At 49.7% G+C, this 24,222-nt stretch overlaps 1 protein-coding gene across 3 annotated transcripts in view; it reads right to left on the reverse strand.

Moving 5' to 3' along the window:
- SLC6A17 (solute carrier family 6 member 17) overlaps window positions 1-24,222 on the reverse strand; it is a 133,864-nt gene that overhangs the window by 9,074 nt on the left and 100,568 nt on the right. For all 3 annotated transcript variants that reach the window (XM_044944571.2, XM_044944570.2, XM_006064966.4), the window contains 4 exons: window positions 22,724-22,881; window positions 20,944-21,070; window positions 19,782-19,963; window positions 18,034-18,144 (listed from right to left, as the gene is read on the reverse strand). In XM_044944571.2, the coding sequence (XP_044800506.2) occupies window positions 18,034-18,144; window positions 19,782-19,963; window positions 20,944-21,070; window positions 22,724-22,881 (578 nt within the window). The remainder of the gene's footprint in view (window positions 1-18,033; window positions 18,145-19,781; window positions 19,964-20,943; window positions 21,071-22,723; window positions 22,882-24,222) is intronic.

The raw sequence follows: 24,222 nt of genomic DNA on the forward strand, positions 1-24,222 counted from the left end.
ACCCCTTTCTGGCCCCTCAGACGTGAGAGGAGCCAGAGCCTCCACAGCATCTAGAGGACACGGGGTAACTTCCAAACATTTTCATGTCTGTTTTCCTTTTACTGTTTGTTCCTCAAGGCGGGGACTAGGGCTTGGGCCCGGCATAGGATTTTAGAGTCAGACAGACCCAGATCTAAGTCTGACTCCCTCTTGAAACTGTTGAGAAGGCTTAGGCAAGTGATGGTGCCTGTTTTATGAGCTTCTGTTTTCTCAGCTGAAAATGGGAATAATAATAAAGTCTTTGTCCCAAAAGACCAAAGAATGTTCTACCATACAATTGCACTCATTTCACATGCTACCAAGGTAACGCTCAAAATCCTTCAAGTTAGGCTTTAACAGTACATGAACTGGGAACTTCCAGATGTACAAGCTGGATTTTAAAAAGGCAGAGGAACCAGAGACCAAATTGCCAGCATCTGTGGGATCATAGAAAAAGCAAGGGAATTCCACAAAAACATCTACTTCTGCTTCATTACTATGCTACAGCTTTTGACTGTGTTGATCACAACAAACTGTGCAAAGTTCTTAAAGAGATGAGAATACCAGATCACCTTACCTATCTCCTGAGAAACATGTATGCAGGTCACAAAGCAACAGTTAGAATGAGACATGAAACAACAGACTGGTTCAAAGTTGGGAAAGGAGTACGTCAAGGCTATATACTGTCACCTGTTATTTAACTTATATGCAGAGTATATCATGTGAAATGCCGGGCTGGATGAATCATAAGTTGGAATCAAGATTGCTAGGAGAAATATCAACAACCTCAGATATGCAGATGATACCACTATTCTGGCAGAAAGCAAAGAGGAGCTAAAGAGCCTCTTGATGAGGGTGAAAGAGGAGAGTGAAAAGGCTGGCTTAAAACTCAACATTCATAAAACAAAGGTCATGGCATCTGGTCCCATCACTACACTGCAAATAGACGGGGGAAAAGTGGAAACAGTGGCAGATTTTATTTTCCTGGGCTCCAAAATCACTGTGGACAATGACTGCAGCCATGAAATTAAAACACACTTGCTCCTTGGAAGAAAAGCTATGACAAACCTAGAAAGCATGTTAAAAAGCAGAGACATTACTTTGCTGACAAAGGTCCATATAGTCAAAGCTATGATTTTTCCATTAGGCATGTACGGATTTGAGAGTTAGACCATAAAGAAAGCTGAGTGCCAAAGAATTGATGCTTTCGAACTGTGGTGTTGGAGAAGACTCTTGAGAGTCCCTTGGACAGCGCAGCAAGGAGACCAAACCAGTCAATCCTAAAGAAAATCAAACCTGAATATTCGTTGGAAGGACTGATGCTGAAGCTGAAGCTCCAAGCTTCACTTTGGCCACGTCATGTGAAGAGACGACTCAATGGAAAAGACCCTGATGCTGGGAAAGAATGCGGGCAGGAGGAAAGGGGACGACAGAGGATGAGATGGTTGGATGGCATCACCGACTCAATGGACATGAGTCTGAGCAAACTCCAGGATGCAGTGAAAGACAGGGAAGCCCGGCCTGCTGCAGTCCATAGGGCTGCAGAGTTGGACACGACTTAGCGACTGAACAACTCCCTCCCAAAGTGATTGTGAAGCTCAAATGTACAGTCTCAAGCAGTGCCTTGTGCACAGGATCATTTAATCCTGACAAAAGGCCTCTGACCAGGTCAGGCCAGGGGTGGGCTTTTGGTTTTTGTGGGTGTTTGGGGGAATTTTTTTGGTGGAGGGGAAGGAATTGTTATTCATATTTGGAAAGAGTAAACTAAGACCAAGGATGAAATAACTCACTCAAAGCACTGGAGCCAGCCCACTGAGACTCAGGAGTTACTAAATACAGACTGTCCGACACTGGGCAGCGGCATCCTCCCAGCTCCAGCTCCTGACACAGCTGGCCTGCAGCCACACTCCTCTGACCACTTTCCCCTCGGACCTCTGCTGCTGAGGCTGACCAAAGTGACTTCACTCCAGACAGATGAGGTGACTTCACTCCAGACAGATGAGGAAGGCAAGGAGTGAACTAGAAAATCTGCCTCCCCTGCGGGGACAGCCCCACATGGTCCCGGGCCGGCTGCCCCTTGCTGCGCGCCTGTGAGGGAGTCTGTTCCTTGCGGGCACAGTAAAGTGATGGGCTTGGGTTCTTCCAGCTCTGATATTTCAGCCCTAACACTGAGGGCAGAAGCTCAGCATCTCAGCAGCTTCCCAGACATGTCTGAGCACCAGGAGTCACTCCCCAGCTGAGAAGGTGGTGGCATGCTTGGAGGCTGGCAGAATGATGGGCTCAGGAAGGAGGAGGAGGAGGGTGACAGCAGAGCCTTCTGGCTTCGGGTCCTGTACACAGGTGGAGGCCCAGGAGCACTGCCTGGCTGGCTAGTATTCAAATTTCAGGGAGATTACAGTCCCCCGCCCTGTGCTGAAGAGATAAAGCCATCTTTGGCCCACCAAGAAAGCCCAATGTGCAGACCTTAAGGAGCCAAGAGCCCCTTGGCATCCACGAGGAGGTGACATCCTCCCACACCCTCTCCCTCACCGTACTCTCAACAGCTATAACGTGCTAGGAGCTCCCTGTGGATACAACATGCAGCCACTCGCTCAGCAAACCCCTGTGGACCAGGCCTGGTCCACAGCAGGTAAGGTCCCAGCTCTCGTGGAGCTGACGTTCTAGTTGGAGAGATGGACACTGGTCAGACGAGCCTACAAACAGATACTAAGTTCCAAAAGTGACAAGGGCTGAGAAAGCCAGGTACCTAATTCTAGGACAGCGTGTGATGGGGGATTTGAGGCTGCACTTGGGCTTTCTTGAATTGCAGCAAGTGGGGGGCGGGGGAGTTACTCTGTGTAGCAGTGCACAGGCTTTCTCACTGTGCTGGCTTCTCTGGTTGTGAAGCATGGGCTCTAGGTGCACAGGCCTCAGTCGCTGCAGCATGCAGGATCAGTAGCTGTTGTGCCTGGTGGCATGCGGAATCTACCAGACCGGGGATTGAACCCGTGTCTCCTGCATTGGCAGACAGATTCTTATCCACTGTGCCACCAGGGAGTCGAGGAAGGGTTGTTTGAGCTGCCCTCAAACAAAAAAAGGGAGGGAAGAGGACTCAGACAGAGGTAACAGTGTGTGCAGAGGCCCTGAGGGGGAAAAGTAAGGACACTCTTTTCACACGGGGTATGTGGAAGAAGGGAAGTAGAGGAGGCCAGCCTGACTGGAGTGCTGAGGACAGGCCGGAGTGGAACAGGAGAGGCTGGGAGAGTCAATGGAACCTGAGCAGACGAGCGTGAGGATCCTGTCTTGATCCTAAAAAAGCACTGAACAGGGAAAGCAGTAAGGGGTGTGAAAGAGGAGGGAAACTGTCAGGTGGGCATTTCTAAAAGAAACCAGCGAATGCAGCAGACCTGCAAGGAAACACTTTCTGGGGCCCAGGTGGGAGATAATGGTGGCATTGTCTGGGGTCAGGGAGGTACAGATGGAGAGGCTATAGCGGGAAAACCCAAGCCTGCTTTAGCAATAGACTGCTGATGGGGGGCGCTGGAGGGAGAGATGCCAGGGTGACGGCCACATCTCTGGCCTGCAGACCCTAGTGGGTGGAGATGGAAACAGTGGAAGAGGGGCAAGACTCGATGGGGTTTGAACAGGGGAGGTCCAAACATCCCTTCTAGAAATATTGAGTTTAATGTGTCCTTAAGATCTCTACAAGGAGATATCAAGCCAGCAGTCAGACAAATGAGTTTGGAGCTTTGAGGGGAGCACAGAGCTGGAGGTATGATGTGTGAGAAGCAGATGGACCAGCAGGGACTGCAGCTGAGGCTGTGGGTAGAGCGAGAAGAGGCAAGAGCCGGGGCCAAGTCAAGGTCTGCAAGTTTAAAGCAGGAAGGAGGGGACTTTCCTGGTCCAGGAGTTAGGAATTACCTGCCAGTGCAGGGGACACGGGTTCAATCCCTGGTCTGGGAAGATCCCACATGACACGGGGTAACTAAACCTGTGTGCCGCAACTACTGAGCCCATGTTCTAGAGCCTGTGCTCTGTAACAAGAGCAGCCAGCGCTATGAGAAGCCCACACACCTCAACTAGGGAGTAGCCCCTGCTCCCGCAACTAGTGTAGCCAAAAAAGCAAGCAGGGAAGAAGCTCAAACAAGGGAGGGAGGGGAGCAGCGGCAGTGGAGGCAGGAGGAAAAGCGACAGAGGTCACGGAGGCCGTGGGAAGACAGCCCACCAGGGAGGAGGGGGACCCGTGCCACGGAGTGAAGGGTGCTACGAGAGCACGGGTGAGCTTAGCTGGAGATGTTCAGGGAGTCCTGGGGCCAGAAGACAAGTAGGAAGGAGGAGAGGTGAGAAACAGGGGAAGAAAAGGTGGACACTCGGTGGGGAAGCTAGGCTGGGAATGAAAGACAGGGCAGTGTCGGGGGAAGGCTAAGAAATCACTGGAGGGTCGCTTTTAGATCTGCTGTTTCATTTTTGTTTTTAATGCAGTGACTTGACAGCTGATGGAGAGCAGGGGAGCTGTCATCCATAGGAGATGAGGGAAGGAGGACAGCATGGGGCAGCTGTGGATAAACTTGTATATCCTGTTTCTGTCTCTGTCATCTAAGGGAGTTGCTGTCTTGGTGGCCCCTGTTTTTCCCATAAAACAGGAGGCCAAATCATCTGTTAAGGGTGAAGTGTGCTGGGAAGAGAGGTCAGAAGGTTCAGACAGTGGAAGTGGTTTAAAATGTTCACCATGGAACCCGGGAGAGAAAGATGGCCAGAGAAATGGCACAGGGTCATCCCACACTGCTGAGGGCCTGCTCTGCTTGCCGGCTCTTCTTCTTTACAAAGGTAATACAGACCTGCATCTTCTCATCTAAAAACCTTAAGGCCAGACTGGTTTTGGAAATCAGGCTTTGCTTCTAATTTTATTTTAGGAGGATAATATGGTGTGTATACCACATAATTGCATGACACCCCCTGTAGGGTCTGGGGCAGCACCCTTAATTAGATACATTTGTATTTCTGAAGCAGAATATGAAAATTCACACCAAGTGAATAAAGACTATAAATAGCCTCACATCTGTTCAGGTCACTTACTGCCAAATGAGTTATGGGAGAAAGAATAAACATTTTTTCTGTATTTCAGGGCAATTCGGAGTTTGGCATTGTGAGTAAAGTTTTAGGGACCTATACATGCTCCTAACAGAAATTTGGAGATTATTTTTAAAATAAAATAATCATAGTCTCAGTGGGAAAGAGCTTCAGTACCTCCCTTCTCCTGCATGGCTTTTTTTTTTTTAAATGATCCTCTCAGTCTGATTCTTTGCAATCCCATGGACTATAGTCTGCCAGGCTCCTCCATCCATGGGATTCTTCAGGCAAGGATACTGGAGTGGGTAGCCACTCCCTTCTCCAGGGGATCCTCCTGACCCAGCGTCTGAACCTGGGTCTCCTGCATCGCAGGCAGATTCTTTGCCATCTAAGCCACCAGGGAAGCCCAGTGGGTGGACTACCTACGCTTAGAAGGCATGCCGTCTAAGTTCATGGATGTCAGTCATGACTGTCCTACCAAGCTGCTCAAACCTCAGGCTAGAAACCTAGACAGAGTGGGAGGACTCTGGGTAGTTCGGAGAGTTCCAACCAGGAAGGAGCACAAAATTTTGTAAGACAGGACCAGTTGAAACAGACACAGCTCTGGTCATGTCATTTGCATGTTGAAGTATCTTTGATGGTTCCCCACTATCTTCTGGGGCTTTCTTGGTGGCTCACTGGGTAAAGAATCCCCCTGCAATGCAGGAGATGTGGGAGATGAGGGTTCGATCCCTGGATCAGGAAGATCCCTGGAAGAGGGCATGGCAACCCGCTCCAGTATTCTAGCCTGAAAAATCCCATGGACAGAGGAGCCTGGCAGGCTACAATCCATGGAGTCGCAGAGTTGGACATGACTGAGCAACTGAGCAGCAGCACTGTCTGCTGGAAAATGTTTCCATCCTACGTTCTGAACATCCGAACTACCCCTCAAAAGCATCATGACCTTACAGTCTGGTCTTTGTCCAGGCTGTTTCCTCTGCCTGGAATTCCCTTGCACCTATTCACTTTCTGGTGAACACATATTTATTTCTCAAAACCCAGTACGAATATCACCTGCTCTTTAAGCTTTTCCTGACTGCCTCTGGCAGAGCCAGTCGTGGTCCCTGGGCTCTCACAGCTCTTGTCAACAGCCGCATGACAGGCTTATGTGTCTGTCTTTCTTTCCACACTCTGTGCTTCTTAGGGGTGGAGCCCATCTCCTGTTCATCTTTGTGTGAGCAGTGCCTGGCACACAGGAGAGAAGGGAAAAGTGATGGAGGGTAAGAAAGAGACAGACAGAGTCTGACCTGTGTCCTGGAGGTGAGCTGAGCAGGAAGGACCAGATCAGGGGCTATGAAGTGCCAGCCCTTTTGTGCTAAGATCCAGTCTTCTAGGACAAGAAGATCCTTAGGATTTAAATTTCTACTTTATAAAACAAGGCTATTTCCAAGCTGGCTTCCATTCATTCTCTTTTCTCCCTCTCTCTTTCTAAAGTAATTCTTTCCTTTTTGATCTAGGTCAGTCATTACCAGGCTTCCCTAGTGGCCCAGCAATAAAGAATCTGCCTGCCAACTCAGGAGACTCTGGTTTGACCCCTGGGTGGGGAAGATCCCCGAGAGGAGGAAATGGCAACCCACTCCAGTATTCTTGCCTGGAAAATCCCATGGACAGAGGAGCACAGCAGGCTGCAGTCTATCGGGTCGCAAAGAGTCGGACGTGACCGAGCATGCATACACATGGGGTAGGACTGTCTTACATGCAAGGACTTTGGATAGAAACAAAAACTGTGTTTCTTTTGTGTTTGTTTGTATATGAAGATTGTATCCAGTTGCTGTTCTTGTTCCATTTTTAAAACTATGAGACATTGATTATATAACGTACAAACGTGGAAAGGATAGTGCCATGAACCCCCATGTACCTATCGCCCAGCTTCAGCAATTATCAACACATGGCCACTCTTGCTTCCTCTGTATCCCAACTCTCTCTCCTCCCCCTTCCACCTCTAGATTCCTCTGAAGTACAGTAGATCCAAATGTGGATCCAAATCTGACATTAATAAGCCCCCCAGGAAAGCAGCCGAGAGAGCCAAAGCTTGGCCTTTGGTGACTGGTTCCTGGGCATCCCTGCTTCCAGCCTGCAGCATGGAGGGGCAACCTTGCCAGTGGAAATGACCAGAAGCCCAGTGCTCATCTGGGGCTCCTGATAAACAGGCACCTTCACCATTGAATGCCTGTGTTCCTTGAATTTAAAGGTGCTCTTTCAGGATTTTAGGGATCATGGTGCCTGATTTCAACAAGGTCCTGATGATACTGTTCAGAGGACGAGCCCACAGCCAGACCTCAGAAAGCCCAGTGCCCTTTCCGGATGTCAGGATGTGACTGCAAGAGGAGAGGTGGGAAATGGGCTTTCCTCACTGAAGTCGAGGCTCGAACCTGCTTCTGGGTGCCCTCCCTGGCACAGAGCAGCAGCTTCCTGCCATTTGCTAGGCACACAGCTGAGTCACTTCCTGACGCAGGGAGCAAGGTGTTCCACGGCTTTTGACTCAGCGGCATGAAGATGCTTTTTGAATAGACAAGAAGCTGATAAGCCCTCGCCTGGACTGGTGCAAAACAGAAGCGCGTGCCCTTGCTTCAGCACAGATGGGCCCATAGACACCAGATGGCACGGAGGCGCCGGGTTCCCGCTGCCCAAGAACAGTGTCACCTTCACGATGGATGAGAAGAAATACTAGCTAACGCTCACCACACCGTCTCTGCACCCCAGGACAGTCCTACATGCTCTCCCGGCGGTGCTGTGAGCAAGCTGCTATGGATCCCCCTATCTTGCAGCTGAGGAAACTGAGGCCCCAAGGGGACAAGGAACTAGTCTTCCCATGACAGACTGATAAGCTGGGCTTGGAACTAGACTGTCCAACTCCAGAGCCTACCCCTGGGAGCAAGGCTGCCTTACCATCCTGCTCAGAAGCCTGACTCTGATTGTGGGGATCACAAAGTTCCTCCACGAAACGCTATGCCTGGGCCTTTGCAGGGAACCCACTTCTCTTCTCTAGGGGTTACCATACACCTTTGACCCTGAGGCCCATCCTCATCAGGCAGAATCATTCACTCGTCTCGTCCAGAGGCCACAAAGCGGATGCCCAAAGCTCCTGCCTGGTTCAGGTTGTGCTGGGCTACAGCCCTGAAAAAGTGTGGCTTCTGTCACGACTGATTAATAGTAAAGGGATTATGTGGCTTGAAACTGAAAAGGCACAAAAAGGTATTCACCCCTGTATTCCAGACACTCAATTCGTCTTCCCAAGATGTAACCATGGTACCAGTCTCTTGCCTACCTTTCCAGTGATATTTCATATGTATATCAATGATGTATATTGAGTTGGCCAAAAACTTCATTCAGGGCTTTTTGATAAAGATGTTATGGAAAAAACCAAATGAACTTTTGTCCAACTATTAAGGGGCTTCCCTGGTGGGTCAGCAGTAAAGAATCCACCTGCAATGCAGGAGACTCAGGTTTAATCCCTGGGTTGGGAAGATCCCCTGGAGAAGGAAGTGGCAACCCACTATAGTATTCTTGCCTGGAGAATCCCATGGACAGAGGAGCTTGACAGGTTACAGTCCCAAAGTGTCAGACACAACTTAGCGACTACACTACCACCACCATAATATTATACACACACACATCACACACACATCACACACACACACACACAGCACACACACACACAGAGCACACACACACATCACACACACACACACAGCACACACACACATCACACACACACACAGCACACACACACACACACACACCACATGCATATTTATTGTTTTTCTCCTCATATATTCCCTACTGTCCACTGGAGATGTCACCCCAAATTTCAACACTCTCCCATCCTACAAAGTTGGGAATCCACAGGGTTCCAGGGCTCCTGACAAGCTGCCCCCTCTACCCCTGCCCGCTCACACCCTCATCTCCACAGTCAGACTGAGAGGCCACCAGGCCAGGTCCTTGGTCCCAGGGCCCAGTTTAGCTCGGCTGCTGCAAGATGCCCATGACTGCTGGGTCATTCTTCACAAGGACTTCAACCCCGGGATGGCCAGTCTGCCCTGCTCTGACTAGAGCCTCCATGCCCCTCTCCAACCGCCTGCACCCTACCACTGGGCTCTGTCATCAGCACAGTGCCCCACGGCTGCAACCCATCTCTGGATGTTCTCTTTACCTTCTTGCTGTGACTCAGCAGTCACCATCCTGGCTGCACAGTAGAATCATCCGGGGAGCTCTGACAATCTGCTTCCATCTGGACCCCACCCGCAGCGATCCTGATCAACAAGTCTGCTTGCTGGATTCCGGTTAGTCAGGGTGGGCCTGAGCACTGGTAGCTTTTCCTGGTTCTTGCAGCTCCCAGGGAAGCCTGATACGCAGGGAAGGGCTGAGCAAATGACCGTAAGGCCGAGGTGGCCCCGGCAGCCTCTCGGGTGAAGGCTGTTTTCTCGCACATTTGGGACCACTGGGCCTGGGTGGACAGGGTGCTGCCCGGTCTCCAGTCCAGTCCCTCACCTTCCCCTGAGCACTGCCTCGCCTCCCGGCACTACTGCTGCCGTCATCTGAGTGATGAGAATCGTCACCTGAGTGAGTTCCGTATCTCCATCAACGTCCCCTCCAACAATCTGCCTCCGGGTCCCTTTTCCTTCTCCCTTCTGAGACAGGAGGGAAGGGGGCAGGGCACAACCATTAAAAGAATGCCAGAGCTGTTGAGGATACGACAAAAGCTGGTTAGAGCCAGTTAGGCCCAAGATGGCAGGAGATTCCACTTTCAGTGGATCCTGAACCTCCTTATATGCCCACTGTAATACATTAACTTCATGACACATACCCACAGACACCAGGACAGTTCCCAGATAGCACGAAAGACCAAAAAGTGGGTGATGGCCTAATTTCTGGAAATCCCCACCCTCTTCCCCAAAACAGTTGCCTATGAGATTACCCAGCCCAGAAAAACTAACCACCCTATATTTGGGGGCCACTTGAACTTTCCTTGGAAGGATGACCAACCTAGATAGCATATTCAAAAGCAGAGACATTATTTGTCAACAAAGGTCCATCTAGTCAAGGCTATGGTTTTTCCTGTGGTCATGTATGGATGTGCGAGTTGGACTGTGAAGAAAGCTGAGCGCTGAAGAATTGATGCTTTTGAACTGTGGTGTTGGAGAAGACTCTTGAGAGTCCCTTGGACTGCAAGGAGATCCAACCAGTCCATTCTGAAGGAGATCGGTCCTGGGTGTTCTTTGGAAGGAATGATGCTAAAGCTGAAACTTCAGTACTTTGGCCACCTCATGCGAAGAGTTGACTCATTGGAAAAGACTCTGATGCTGGGAGGGATTGGGGGCAGGAGGAGAAGGGGACGACAGAGGATGAGATGGCTGGATGGCATCACTGACTTGATGGACTTGAGTCTGAGTGAACTCCGGGAGTTGGTGATGGACAGGGAGGCCTGGCGTGCTGCAATTCATGGGGTCGCAAAGAGTCGGGAACGACTGAGCGACTGAACTGAACTGAACTGAACTTTCCATTCCCTGGGACTCCTCTTGCCTGCTGAGACAGACTGCATTCTACCTTTGTGTATCTTAAACCTGCTTTCACTTATTCATTCATGGCTCATTCTTGAATTCTTCCTGAGGGAAGCCAAGAACCCTTACTTGGTAGCCCATCAGAAGGACTCATGAGATCTAGAACATAACCATCCTCTGGCACCCCATTTTCCTGCAACCTTCCCCCACTCTTGTCCTTCCCCCCACTTCTACAGTCACACCATGGCCTTTGTCATGACTAGTAGCTGTGCTCCAAGTAAACCTTAATTTTAAAGATCCCGTCTTCCAAAACACCCAACTTTCTAGCTCACCTCTAGTATCTAGACTCTACAACATTCTTCAGCCTTGCTGGGAACTCCAGCCCTTTGGCCTCCCTCCATTTCACTGCCCCTCACCCTGTTTGGATCCTAACTTCCCTTCATCACTGACTTAGTCAATGTCCATCCTTTTCATACTCCTTCCTCACACTGTCATCTGCCCAGCAATCTCTCCATTGTCACCTTGATAAGCTCCTGACCCGGGTGATGTCCAGCCTCCCTCTACTCTGGGCTGTCCCCAAGCAGCAGTGCTGGACACAATGTAAATCTTGGGCCCTGACACATGGGACCTTGGACCGATTATTTACCTCTCTGTGCTTCAGTTTCCCCAGCTGCAAAATGGGGATAACAAGAATACTTTGGGACCTTGCTAGCAGTCCAGTGGTTAAAACTCTGCACTGCCAGTGCAGGGGAGGTGGGGCTGATGCCTGGTCAGGGAACTCAGATCTCACATTCTGTGTCGCGAGGCAAAAAGATTTTTTAAAAAATCTTTTTAACAATAACACTTCTAAAATCATTATGAATTTCAATGAGTTAATATACATAAGGTGCTTCAGATAGTAAATACTGTCTGCTGGAAAACATGATTGGTTTAACTGCTTCACTGTAGGAGCAGCCTGCCTTCAGAGCTGGTAAAATGTGAATAGCTGTCCACCGTGGAACTGGAACCACACTTGCTCAACCGCGGCGCTCGACCCTTAACCTCCATTGTCCCCCACCCACCCTGCGTGAACACACTCCCAATCTCGTGTGCAATTACGTCACACTCATCCCTCCTTAGGCCTCCAGCCCCATGCCCCTCCACCGTCTCTACTCTCAGCTGATGACCTTGCTGCCCACTTCACATCGAAAAACGACCCAATGAGAAGAGAGTTCCCACAGTGAGAAGCTTCTGGCCAGTGCTTCTCAGCTGACAGCATTTGTGCCATAGGCTGGCCGGCCCGTTGCTCCTGCTTCTGGGGGACAATGTCTGCTCTGAGCAAAGACCAACCCCTCCGCCCAGGCACTGCGTCCCATCTCTCCTGCTTATTCAAAGACTTCGTTCCCTCCTCTCCCATAGCATCAATTCCCCCCCCCCACTTTTTTTTATTTTCAAAAAAGTGTGCAATACAATGGTTTTTAGTGTATCACAGGGCTGTACAACCATCCCCACAACCAATTTTAGAACATCATCACTCCGAAAAGACAGCCCATATCCATTAACCACTGCTCCCCACTTCCCCCCCAACCTCTCAGAAGCCCAGTCCTAAGTGACCACTTGTCTGTTTTCGGTCTCTACAGAGTCCCCTTTTCTGGACATCTTATACAAACAGATTCACATAATAAGCGGTCTTTTGTGACTGGCTTCTTTCCCTCAGCATAACGTCTTCAAGGATGAAATCATCCATGTGTGGCATGTACTTCACTCCTTTGTGCGGCCAGCCAATATTCCATTGTATGACTATACTACCTTTTATTTTTCCATTCATCAGTTGATGGACATTTGGGGGGTGTCTACTTCTGGCTGTTATGAATAATGCTGCTAGGAACACTTGTGCACAAGTTTTTGAACATATGTTTTCAGTTCTCTTGGATATGTGCCTAGGAGTGGAATTGCTGGGTCACATGCTAACTCTGTCTAACCTTCTGAGGAACTGCCAGACTGTTTTCCAAAGCGGCTACACTATTTTACATTCCCACTAGTAATATATGAGGGGTTATTTTTATCATCAGAATTCATAACATTCTGAAATAACACCTTTGATCTCACAGTTCTCTTCTGGTTACCACCACATTTTCCATTCCTCTGCTCCCCTCACAGCAAAACTCCTGAAAATAAGTGGTCTTTGTTACTTGTCTCCAGTTCCTCCCCTCCTATTTTCCCTTGAACCCACTGCTCTTGTCAAAGCACCAGTGATCCTGCTGCGGCCAAACGCCTTGGCCCTTTCTCAGTCCCCACCATCTGACCTTTCAGCAGCTTCGGACTTGACCCTCCTTCTTAAAGCACTTTCTCCACTTGGATGGAATTCTCTGCACTTCTCTCTATCTCCCTCTCTTCTCCACCTCCCTCAATGACTATCTCTCCCCCAGCCTCTACAAGCTGGGACCCCACTGTTCAGTGTTCAGTCCTTTTCTCTACGCTGACTCTCCAAGTGACTATAACCAGTCACAACTTTAAACTCCCAAATGTATACTTCCGCCATGTTTCAAAAGTACTCTCAGAGTTCCCCATCAAACCTGCTCTCCCCACCATATTTCCCCATTTCTATAAATGTCAACTCCATCCTTCTAGTTGGTCAGGCAAAATGCTTTGCAGTTGTCCTTGTCATCCCTCTCTCTCACACGTCACATCCAATCCAGCAGCAAATACAGATGATTCTACTTTCTAAATATATCCTCAATCTGACTACTTCTCATCACTTACATTGATGTCACCTGGACTCCGTCCTTAGTCACCTCCCACCTGGATGAATTCTGGCACCTGGATGGAGCCTTCTAGCAGGTCTTCCTATTTTACCCTTGCCCCCTCAGGCATCTATGGCAACCAGAGTGACTTTGGGAAGATGGAAGTCAGATCATGTCACTACTCCGCTCAGAACTTTTCAACAGGCCCCATGACACCCTGAGTAAACAGCAGAGTCCTCACCTGGCCTGGCTCCTCATTGCCCCCTTGACCGCAGGTCCTCTCTCTCTCCCCTCCCACTCCAGCCACAACAGCCTCCTTTACAATGCCAGACTTGTCCAATCTCAAGGGCTTTTCATTTATTGTTTTTTTTTTACTCCTAAATTTTATTTTTTTTAATTTTATTTTATTTTTAAACTTTACATAATTGTATTAGTTTTGCCAAATATTATTTTGGAATGGAATGTGCTCCTTCCAGATATCCACATGCTGTGCTCCCTCACCTCCATCAGGTCTTCACTCAAATGTCACTTTCTCAGGGAGGCCTTCCTTGAGCACACTAGCTATGCAGCCCTCTCCCCAGGGCTCTGAATATTTCTTTCTCTGCTTTTTCTTTTCCTCCTTAGCAACATCATCCAACAACTCCTTTATCTTATATTAGCCATCTCCCTTCACTAAAATATAAGCTCCTTCAGGGCCAGAAAGTTTATCTGCTTTGTTCACTGCTGGATCCCGGGACCCACAACAGTGCCCAGAATTCAGTGCCCAGGAATTCAGTGAACAGTTGTAATTTTGATAAACATTCCCTGGAGGTTTTTGTGGTTAGATAATCTATTCTACTGCTACTGCTAAGTCACTTCAGTCGTGTCCGACCCTGTGCGACCCATAGATGGCAGCCCACCAGGCTCCCCCGTCCCTGGGATTCTCCAGGCAAGAACACTGGAGTGGGTTGCCATTTCCTTCTCCAATGCATGAAAGTGAAAAGTGAAAGTGAAGTTGCTCAGTCGTGTCTGACTCTTAGGGACCCCATGGACTGCAGCCTATCAGGCTCCTCCGTCCATGGGATTTTCCAGGCAAGAGTACTGGAGTGGGGTGCCATTGCCTTCTCCAATTCTAATTCATTGTATATTGGGCAACTCACATCATTTAATGTATGGTACCCCATACTGACTTGGGTTTTTAACTGGATGGAGAAAAGCAGCCCAAAGAGTTCATGAAGTTCATTAGCCACTAACATGAGGGACTGTCCCATCAAAGGTGCTAGTGGGTTATCAAGGTATCCTGGCCACACTGCATTCATCACACCCAGTAACAGCTTGAAAACATGGACTGAAAGTCCAGGTCCTCTAGCTTGGATTATTTCTCATGTTAGAAGACTGAAAGGAGGGGGCATCTTCCTGATTATTCAGTACACCCATGGAGGGCCTATGCTTTTTTAAGGTTGATTCTGAGATGCCCTGGCCAGAAATCTTGGACTCTCCCACCACTGCCAAATGGCATAACCCCTGGTGATGTCATTTACACTGTGGTTGATCTGAATGGAGCAGTTCACAGGCAGGGCGCCCGTGTGCAGCCACCCTGGCACTCTATAGGACTCTACTAAAGTGAGGACTTGAAATGCCTCCCAGTTCCCCATACCTCACCAGGCCCATGCTGAAACAGTCCCAGATGTGCAACAGCAGTTTGCCATGTACAGACAGACATTTGTGTCTGAGCGTGGGTCCACACTTCTTGCAGATGGTTGGAAAGTTTTGTAATAAATAGGAACTTTACCCCAGCTATTACCACTGAGCCTCACTTGCCTAAAACAAATGATGCCACAGACTTTGAAGGAGATCCTTGATCCTTTGACCTCTGAGGCCCTCAAGCCTCCCCTTCCCTACTCAATTCATCCCTCCAGGGTCAAAGGTAGGAGCTTCCTGCTCAAGGTCTCAAGATTCACCCCTACACCCAGGTTCTGTGCATACTTGAAACTCACAAGAGCTAGATGGACCAGGTCCCACACCTGCTGGTTCTTGACCTAGTTCCTCTGGAGCCTTTCAGATTTCTTTAAGCCTCACCTCATGAAGGCTCTGGTCCTCTGCAAATGCTAAAGTGGGACCACACTTTTCTCTGAATATCCAAGAAAAGGTGTGGGAAAGGAGCACTCCTATTATTCAAAGTGCACATCAACTTTTTGCATCCATCTGATTGGCAAAAATTAGATGTACACTGCAATTGGCAAAAATTGCAGTGTAACAAACGTGGAGCAAGTGGGACTCCCATCAACAACTGGTGGGAGTGATAATAATGCAACCACTTTGGACAACGATACAGCCAACATCTAGTAAAATTGAAGACACGCATACCCTCTGAGACATCAATTCTATTGCAAAACATATACACCCTAGAGAAACGTGTACTCATGAACATCTGTGTCATATGTTTATTAGCATTAGTAGCAATGGTGAGAATTGAAAACAACTTAAATGACCATCAACTAGAGGATAAATAAGTTCATCCTCTAGCTTGACCATCAACTGGTCATGTAATGAATAAATTCATTACAGTGGAATACAATACAGTCATAAAAATGGATGCACTAGAGTTACATGTATCAATATAGCTAAAATCTCAAAAGAGTATTTAGCAAAAATAAAAGCAAGCTGCATAAGGTTGTATATAATGCATTTTATATAAAAATTTAAAGTATGCACATATGTTATATTGTTTAAGGATACACATATATATATTACAAAAATTTAAAAGTGAATTAGTAGAATAAACCCCAAATTCAAGATAGTGGTTACTTTAGGGAAAGGGAAGTGAATGGGAAGAGAATGGATACTTGCTATTGTTGCTGCATAGTTGCTAAGTTGTGTCTGACACTTCTGCAGTCCCATGGACAGCTGCCCACCAGGGGGCTTCCCAGGCAAGAATACTGGAGTGGGTTGCTATTTCCTTCTCCAGGGGCACTTTTATGGCATCTGTAATATTTTGTTTCTTAAGAATGTTTATTATATTATTATATGTGTGTTTATATGTCTGAGATGTTTCACTTAAAAAGATGTTTTAAAGAGTGCTAAATCAGTGAATCAGAAGGGAACAGTATTGTGTGTGTTGGGCCTGGTAGCTAATCTTATGAATCGGTTCCACTGGCTTCTAGAGTTAAGTCCCAGGCTCTCCTAACGCCACCCAGGGGCCCATTGGACCTGTGTGAATCTCCACGTTTATGATCATCTCTAGAGTATATAATTTTCTCATAAAATTCAACAAAGTATAATGGAAAGTCTCAAATGAACACAGTAGACTGATTACGTTTCTAGAAATACAGTTGAATTCATTCATAAAAACCACTGACTTTCTTCTCACGGCTGTTTTACCCCAAAGAACCCAGGTTTGCATTTTTCTCTTTTGTCAGACATCACATGTTCACAGCAACATACCGGAGCCAGGTGGCTCCAGAGTCACACTCATGCCTCAGGAGATTCACTAAGTGCTTCATAGAGCAGACCTCTGTGCTAGTTCACACAGAAATCCCAGATGTTACATCCAAGAACGCCGAAGGCCAATCATCCCTGTCTGATGAATATGGAAGGGTGTGTGTCCTGCGCCTTGTTACCCACCCCTAAACATCAGCTGTTTGTAGCTGCAGAGCAGGGGAACTGGGAGGGAATGGGGCTTTCAAACTCCACTAGATTTGGATTCTTCTCCCTGTGTCATTTGTATGGACCCTCGGTGTAATCATTAATGTGTGTGTGTGTTTACTTAAACACATGTGTGAAACAGCACTATTAAGGGACAAGGTCAAGGCACAGGACTGGGCAAGGTCCAGTCTGCAGACACAGGGCCAGAACCCTGCCAGGCCAGACTGAAGCTTCACCAGGCCCCTGATATTGCTACTGATCAGCTGGCATTTGGAACTGAACTTTCTAGCCTGCCCACCAGGGCGAACTTCTTGCCTAGGGTTACCTTGAAGGGCATGCCAATGTGCATTTAAAATTCTCTTATTCCTCAGTGGACCGGTGCATGCCAGCTGTGCCTAGTGGTTTGAAGAGCAACAGAGAGACAGGGCCACCTGGTGGGCAGAGACCATGCTTAGGAAATTGGGCATCCACTTTCAGGACATTTATGCCCCTGAGGCAGCCCTGGGAGCCAGGCACCATGATTCTGCTCTTCCCTCACTGGGCCATTGGGGGGATTAAATGAGAGCGACGTAGCTGGCTTCAGTAAGGGTAAAATCATGATTCATGTGGTCTTTTACCTTTAATAAAATAGTAACCCCATTCCCCTGATTTGGGTACAAGTTGGGGTTCCCAGGGAGCTTTCTTCTCTTGGGCATCTTCTTGGTTCCTACTGTCACAGATTCACTCAATGAACCCCCACCCCCAGCCCCACAGCCTGGCCAAACCTGACTTTCCACTATGGCCGTAAGCACGTCCAGTGCCTTTCCACACTTGCGCATATAGTTCCGCTGAAATCTATCTGCACCCGAGGCTGTTTCAGATGTCACTCCTCCCTGAATTCAGCTTCGGATTTCACCCACACTGATGTGCTCTCTCCTTGGAACCATGCATGCAGGGCCTGTGCTCCCATCCCTGGTGCCTCCGTCCAGCAACCAACACAGAGCCCGCCACCCAGCAGGCCCTCAGTGAGTGTTAAACTGCATGAAACAGATGAGGCCCAGCAGAGCTGTCCGTGTTCCCCAGGAGCCTGTGACCCTTACCTTGGGAGTGAACATGTGTAGGATGCCGTCGATGGCCCCCCGCAGCAGCAGCCCCCGGACCAGGAAGCAGGCCAGCACCACGTAGGGGAAGAGGGAGCTGAAGTACATCACCTGGAGAGAACAGGGACCCACTGTGGGGCACAGCCCCTCCTGCAGCTGGCACCCCCCTCGCTGCTCCAGCTGGGGTGCACGAGCCGCCTCTGATGGCAGTAGAAAGCAGAGCCCCAGGCCCCCCCAGGCATGCTGCCAAACCCACCGCACGTCTGGCACTGAGCCACGGCAGAAGCAGGCACACAGACAGGCTGGAGTCAGTGTGGCTGTGCCTGAGGCTTGTTTTCTCCTTTCAAGGGTTGCTGGGGCTGGGCCCGCAGCCTCCCCACCCCCAAGGGCTGCCACTGGGGCGAGGAACTCTTTGCTCTTCCCTCTTCATTTTTTTTATGTCTTCATGCCGGCTTTTCTGTCCCTGACTCCAGGGGACTCCCTAAGGATCTCCCCTGTCCTTGGAACTCCTTTGACAGAAAGCATCCAGGAGGGTACAGGCATGGCTCCCAAACAAAAGCATCAGAAGAAGGTCCTGCCTCTTGTGATTATAAAGTATACGTTATTTTCTAGCACATGCATTTCTTGAACATTTCTATATCCCCATGTGCCTGGCACAGAGCCACCCACAAAGGAGATGCTTACAAAAAGTTTACTGGGCTGAAACAAACCAAGAGGGCTGTTCGGGGAGGATGGTGTAAAGGTTAAAAGCACGCATGTCCAGAGTTAGACCACCTGAGCTCTGATCCCAGCTCTACCATTTTCCAACCATGTGACCTTGAGCTATTTATTTAACCTCAGGGTGCCTCCATTTCTTCATCTGTAAAATGGGTATAATGATTCCGAAGGTTGTTGTGGTCCAAATGCGCTCATAAATGTGGCAGTGTGTGATGAGTGACATGAAGTGCTAGCTACTAGTCTGGCCTTTGGAGAGAGAAGAGGCGGTGGCTGAGATCACACTACCTTTCCAGGGCTTAGTTTCCCTGCTCATCAAATCCAGCAAAGAACCTGGAGCCTCAGACAGACAAACAAGGTTCTAGTTTGAGCCCTGGGGCTGACTAGCTGGCTGTTTGACCACGGGTGAGATTTTTTTCCCTTTTTTCAAGCCTCAGTTTCCTCATTTGTAAAATGGGTAGATTGAGCTATAGGATTTCTAACATCTTTTCCAGCCCTGGCAGTCCACGAATATTGATACATGACAAAGAAGAAAGGGTCCTTATTTGAAGGGAAAATGACCTGCTGGGAGAAGCTGTGTGGGGTTATGCTGGTCTGCATCCTCAGAGGCTCTCAAAGTCCCCTTCACTCAGAGCACCCACCTATTCACAGAGCCCATTAGTTACATATACAGTGAACTGTTAAGTTTTCACCAAAAATTGCTGAGCAGGCTCTTCTAGGATTTTTGCTAGGGAAGCTGAGGGGCAAGGGTCTAGCCAAACATTCTAGTTCAATACTCCTGTTTTGTTTTTTTTTTTCCTTAACGTTTTCAGAGCAGCCCTGAGTTATATGAGCATGGGGGCAGCTGGGGTCATGGCAATGATCTTCCACAAACCCAGCCTGGTGGGCTGTCCACGGGGACCAATACTACAGCAGTGACATGCCCATCTCGACCTTCACGGGTGACCCCGGGTCCTCCGCCCCTGCCATCCACACTTTTTTGCAGCACCCTCTCCCCGAGTAAGTGTGGGTGTCCCGGCCCCCTGGCCACTCACCTTCCCCGAGGACTGGATGCCCTTGACGACAGCCATGCCCACGATGCTCCAGGCCACGAGGAGGCACAGAGTCATCTTCCAGTTGAGGCCCCCGCTCTCCGAGATGGAGTTGGAGATGTCCAAGGCCTCTCGGTACCAGAAGTAGGTGGTGGCTGAGCTCTTCTCACACTCTGCCTCCACCACTGGAATGGCAGCAATGGCCACAGGGGCCTGTGAGTCCACCTCCCCGGCTGGACCCCAATCCAGGGCAGCTGAGCACGGTAGCAGGAAGGGACTGTATTATTCTGGGTTGGCCAGGGTCTGGCAGATCCTGGGAGGCTTTAGGGCACACTGATCTAACTGAATTCCCGTTCATGCCATCCCCTTGCCCATGTCCATCAATGGAGAGCAGGAAGGATGAGGCAGAACTGGCCTCAAGTTCCTTGGGAAAGGTCCTGACCTAGGAGCCAGACACCTGGGTTCTCATCCTAGATCCTTAGCGAAATCAGTGGTGTGACCATGGGAAAGTTGTTTCTGAGCCTCAGTTTACCCATTTATGAGGTGGCATAAATCACCCAGCCCTTTATAGGACTGGCATGTGAATATAGATTGTTTCCAGACAGAACAGTGCTAGAGTAACACAGGGTAGTTAATAATAACTAAACAAAACTCACAATTTCCAGAGTTACTCCTACACTCACTATTTCATTCAACCCCTATAAGAACTCTGTGGGACAGGCTGGCAAGAAATCATCATAAAGGGACATGAGGGGACTTCCATGGTGATCTAATGGTTAAGACTCCATGCTTCTAATGTAGGAGGAAAGGGTTCAATCCCTGGGTGGGGAAACAGAGCCCACATGCTGCACGGCCGAAAGAAAAAGAAGGTGGGAGAGATGAGGATCAGAGAGGGTAGGTGGCTTATCCAAGGTTGCCAGCCGGGAGCCAGCATATTGCACAAGGTGGCACAGCAAGTCAACGAAATCCCAAAATCTGCAGGGAAGGAATGGCGACTCAGATATAGAAAATGGATTTGTGGACACAGTGGGGGAAGGAGAGAGTGGGATGAAGGGAGAAAGTAGCATCAGCAGCCTAAGCCTCCCCTCTTAGGCTCTGTGGATTCCTTCCTGGGACAGAGCTAGCTGGAATCCCCAGGTGGGTTCCTTCGAGGAACCATACTTGCCTGCCACGGTCCCATTCCTGGAGACAGGGCACTCACTCCAGGGCAGTGGGTACTGGAAAGACTTGAAGAAGTAGAAGATGCTCCACCCGATGATCACATTATAGTACAGCCCCACAAAGAGGCAGACCTGCAGACGGGGGTCCACAGGGGTCACAGAGGCTGCAGGCGGCTCTGCCCCCTCCCCTCCCCCATGCACAGCCTTAAAGGAGGGAGAGGAGAGATGGGACGGTGGCAGCAGAGGGCCTGCTCCTAATGCTCCACTCATCTGCTATTTGGGGAATCCACAAAGGAATGCTTCAGATATTAAAGTTCTCTCCTTTAAGCAATGAAGTCTTAAACTGTTAATCCTTTCCAGTTTGACATTCCTCTAAGATGCTTGAAGCACTTCCCCATCATTTCCTGATGACTCAGGATTATAATTCCAGAACGGCCCTATGGGGCTATGGAGGCATGCCCAGTTATTGCTGCCACAGTAAATGGCCTCAGACAGCTGTGCTTATTGAGGTTTTGTAGATGCTTCTTATTGGCTTCCCATGTCCACCCTTCTCTCAGGATGCTGCTTTCTCTTTGGTACTGTCAGAAGCCTGCCTCTAGAAAGACATGACTTCTCATTTTTCAGAACATGATAACCAACCTTGGTAGAACTGTATTTAAAACAGAAGCACATGCACCCTGACTGAGGGTCAAAGGGGTTTCCTTTGAAAGTAATGCTTCTACTGTAGAGATTTTCTGCATCCACTTGGGATGCAGACCCCTGCCTATAACCAGAGACCTCCTCTCTTTCCAGGGGCCTGGCTAGCTGATGTATGTGACATTACTGGGCAATGTGAGGGCTGAGACCCTGGCTTCATCAATTTTGTCTGAACCCTGGTATGCATGAGAAGACACTCCTATAGCATACCTTACATGTGTGGGAATATAGTGGGAGAGATACCCACTGCCTTTACTGGAATGCTTACCCTCCAAGGAGGAGACCCCACTCACACTCATGCGCATACATACAGCCAGCCCCAGCAGAGGGCGCTGTATTCGGTCATGTCAACCTGTGCAGAGGTGATCTCTCCTAGTCTCTGCCTGAGGCAGGTTTGGGCTGGCCCTGTTGCCAGGCCTGACAGATCCTTCCAGAGGCAGATTCCAGTTTTTATCCCTGGTGTGAGCATGGGCACCTGCAGGCTTTGCTCTTAAGGGAGGCTCGGTTTCCCCACCTGGAGAGCTAAGCAGGGCCTCATCTGCAGCCCCATGGATCAGCCTGGAGCCCTCATGGAGCATTCCCATCCAGGCCAGTGGGGTCTCCCCATCTCCCACTGTTCCAAAGCCACACCCCTCCTGGGTTGGCCACAGACCTCTGAGGCCTTCTTCAGCTCCGTTCATGCGCACAGCAAACTGGAAAGGAGACACCATACCCCAAGGCTGCCTTTTCTCACCCAAATAAAATACCCTCTAACCCAGGAGAAAGGATGGGCCTCCCTCACAGAGTACTGACGGGCTGGTAAGCAGAGCGGGTATCTGGGATGGTCCACGTGTCCCCAGAGGACTCTGGCTGAGATGTCCCAGGCCTTTCCTCCTTCATAACAATCCCAAATATTACATCATTCAGGCAGTGGTGCCAACTTCCAGTTTAGGAAGTATGTGGTCCTGAGACACCAGTTGGATGCAATACTCAGGATGAGGGTCTCCCTCCCTGCCCTCCACCCCTCCCAGGACTCTGGGCTGTAAGCCCTGTGCCCGAGAGCAGCCCCGCTGCCTCCCAACCTGTGCCCGCCACCGGCCCCCAACTTACTATGCAGCTGGAGAAGCCGATACCACCCAGGCGGGGGCACACGTAGTGCCACACACCGATGCTGCCGCGGCGGATCCTCTGGCCCACAGCCAGCTCCAGGAAGAAGAGCGGGATCCCAATGATGATCAGCAGCACCAGGTAGGGCACCAGGTAGGCACCTGGGGAGGAGGGAGGGATGTGGGAGGGCATCTGGAGCATGGCAGCCAGGTAAGGCAGGGGTGGCAGCCAGGTCCTACAGCCTCAGCCACATCTCCAATCATCCTCAAACTGTCTCCAGGCCCTGTGCTCCTCCAGGAATGCTCTGGCTTACACATGCAACCTACCACACACTGGCTGCCCAGACCTCCTTCTTCCCCTTGGCTCCACTGACCCGAAACACTAAAGGAGGAGCCAGATGGATGTCAACGCCTGCTATTCACAAGGCAGACAGCCCTACCTCCCTACGCATTCTGTGGACACCTGTTCACATCCCCTCCCACCCACAGAGGAGCAGCCCCCACTCACTGGCCCCTCAGAGGCACAGACCCTGGGGCACCGTCCTCCCCAAGTCTGGGGGGACCAGATGCTGACACAGCACACTGGACAGCTCCAGGGAAGCAGAGCTTGGAAGCTCTCCAGGGACACAGAGTCTGACAAGCATCGCCATTAATCTATAGCTAATTGGGAGGAACGGAAGAGAAATTAGCAGCTTAGGAAAGCATAGCCAGGGGGATCATAAAGGATAGAATGGATCTCACTAAAGATTCCAGACAATAAATTTAGCTTGCTGTCCCAGATCTCACTGCAGACACAATCTCGATTCCAAGTGACAGGGCATTTAGCAGAGGAATTAAAACCATGTCTGGACACAGACAATTGACCCTGGTGGAGAGCTGTGCCAACAACCCAGTCCTGTGAGCCGTGCTATTGGCACAGCCCTGCCTGTCTGATAAAGGTGTCTCCAGTGCCCACTATCCCCAGACCAAGCCCTGCAAGCTGGGAGCCTCCAGAAGACCCCCCAGCCACACTGCTCTGTTCCCCCTAATGCAACATCCCAACATGTGTAATAAACCCAGGAGTCAGGCACCTCTGGGGCCCACGACTCGGCACTTGGCAACAGCCCATCGTTAGCTATTCTATACCAAGGTGTGCAGTGGAGCTATCTGGGCCACAGAAGGCACAGACACTATCCCAGGAGAGCTGGTAGGACCCTCGGGTTCACCTCGGGTTCACCTGAGCATCTGCACACGCATCACACATGAGCAACTGAGCATATACTTGCTGAGAGAGGGGCGTGGGTCCAATGGAGCTAGTCAGAAAAGGCGCCCAGGGGAGCAACCCCCCGCAACTTATATAAGAGCATCTAATTCATGCAACACACACGTGCACACAGTCACATGAACGCATGAATTTAACTTGTCACTAAAGAGTCTCTGCATCATATAAAGGGAGGGGGGCCTGAAGGACCCCTGGTTCTGTCTTTTAACCCAGCTCTGTCTCGTGGTCTCCAGCTCTGGGAA

Source organism: Bubalus bubalis, chromosome 6 (assembly GCF_019923935.1).
Source record: "Bubalus bubalis isolate 160015118507 breed Murrah chromosome 6, NDDB_SH_1, whole genome shotgun sequence".
Taxonomy (NCBI): Eukaryota; Metazoa; Chordata; class Mammalia; order Artiodactyla; family Bovidae; genus Bubalus; species Bubalus bubalis.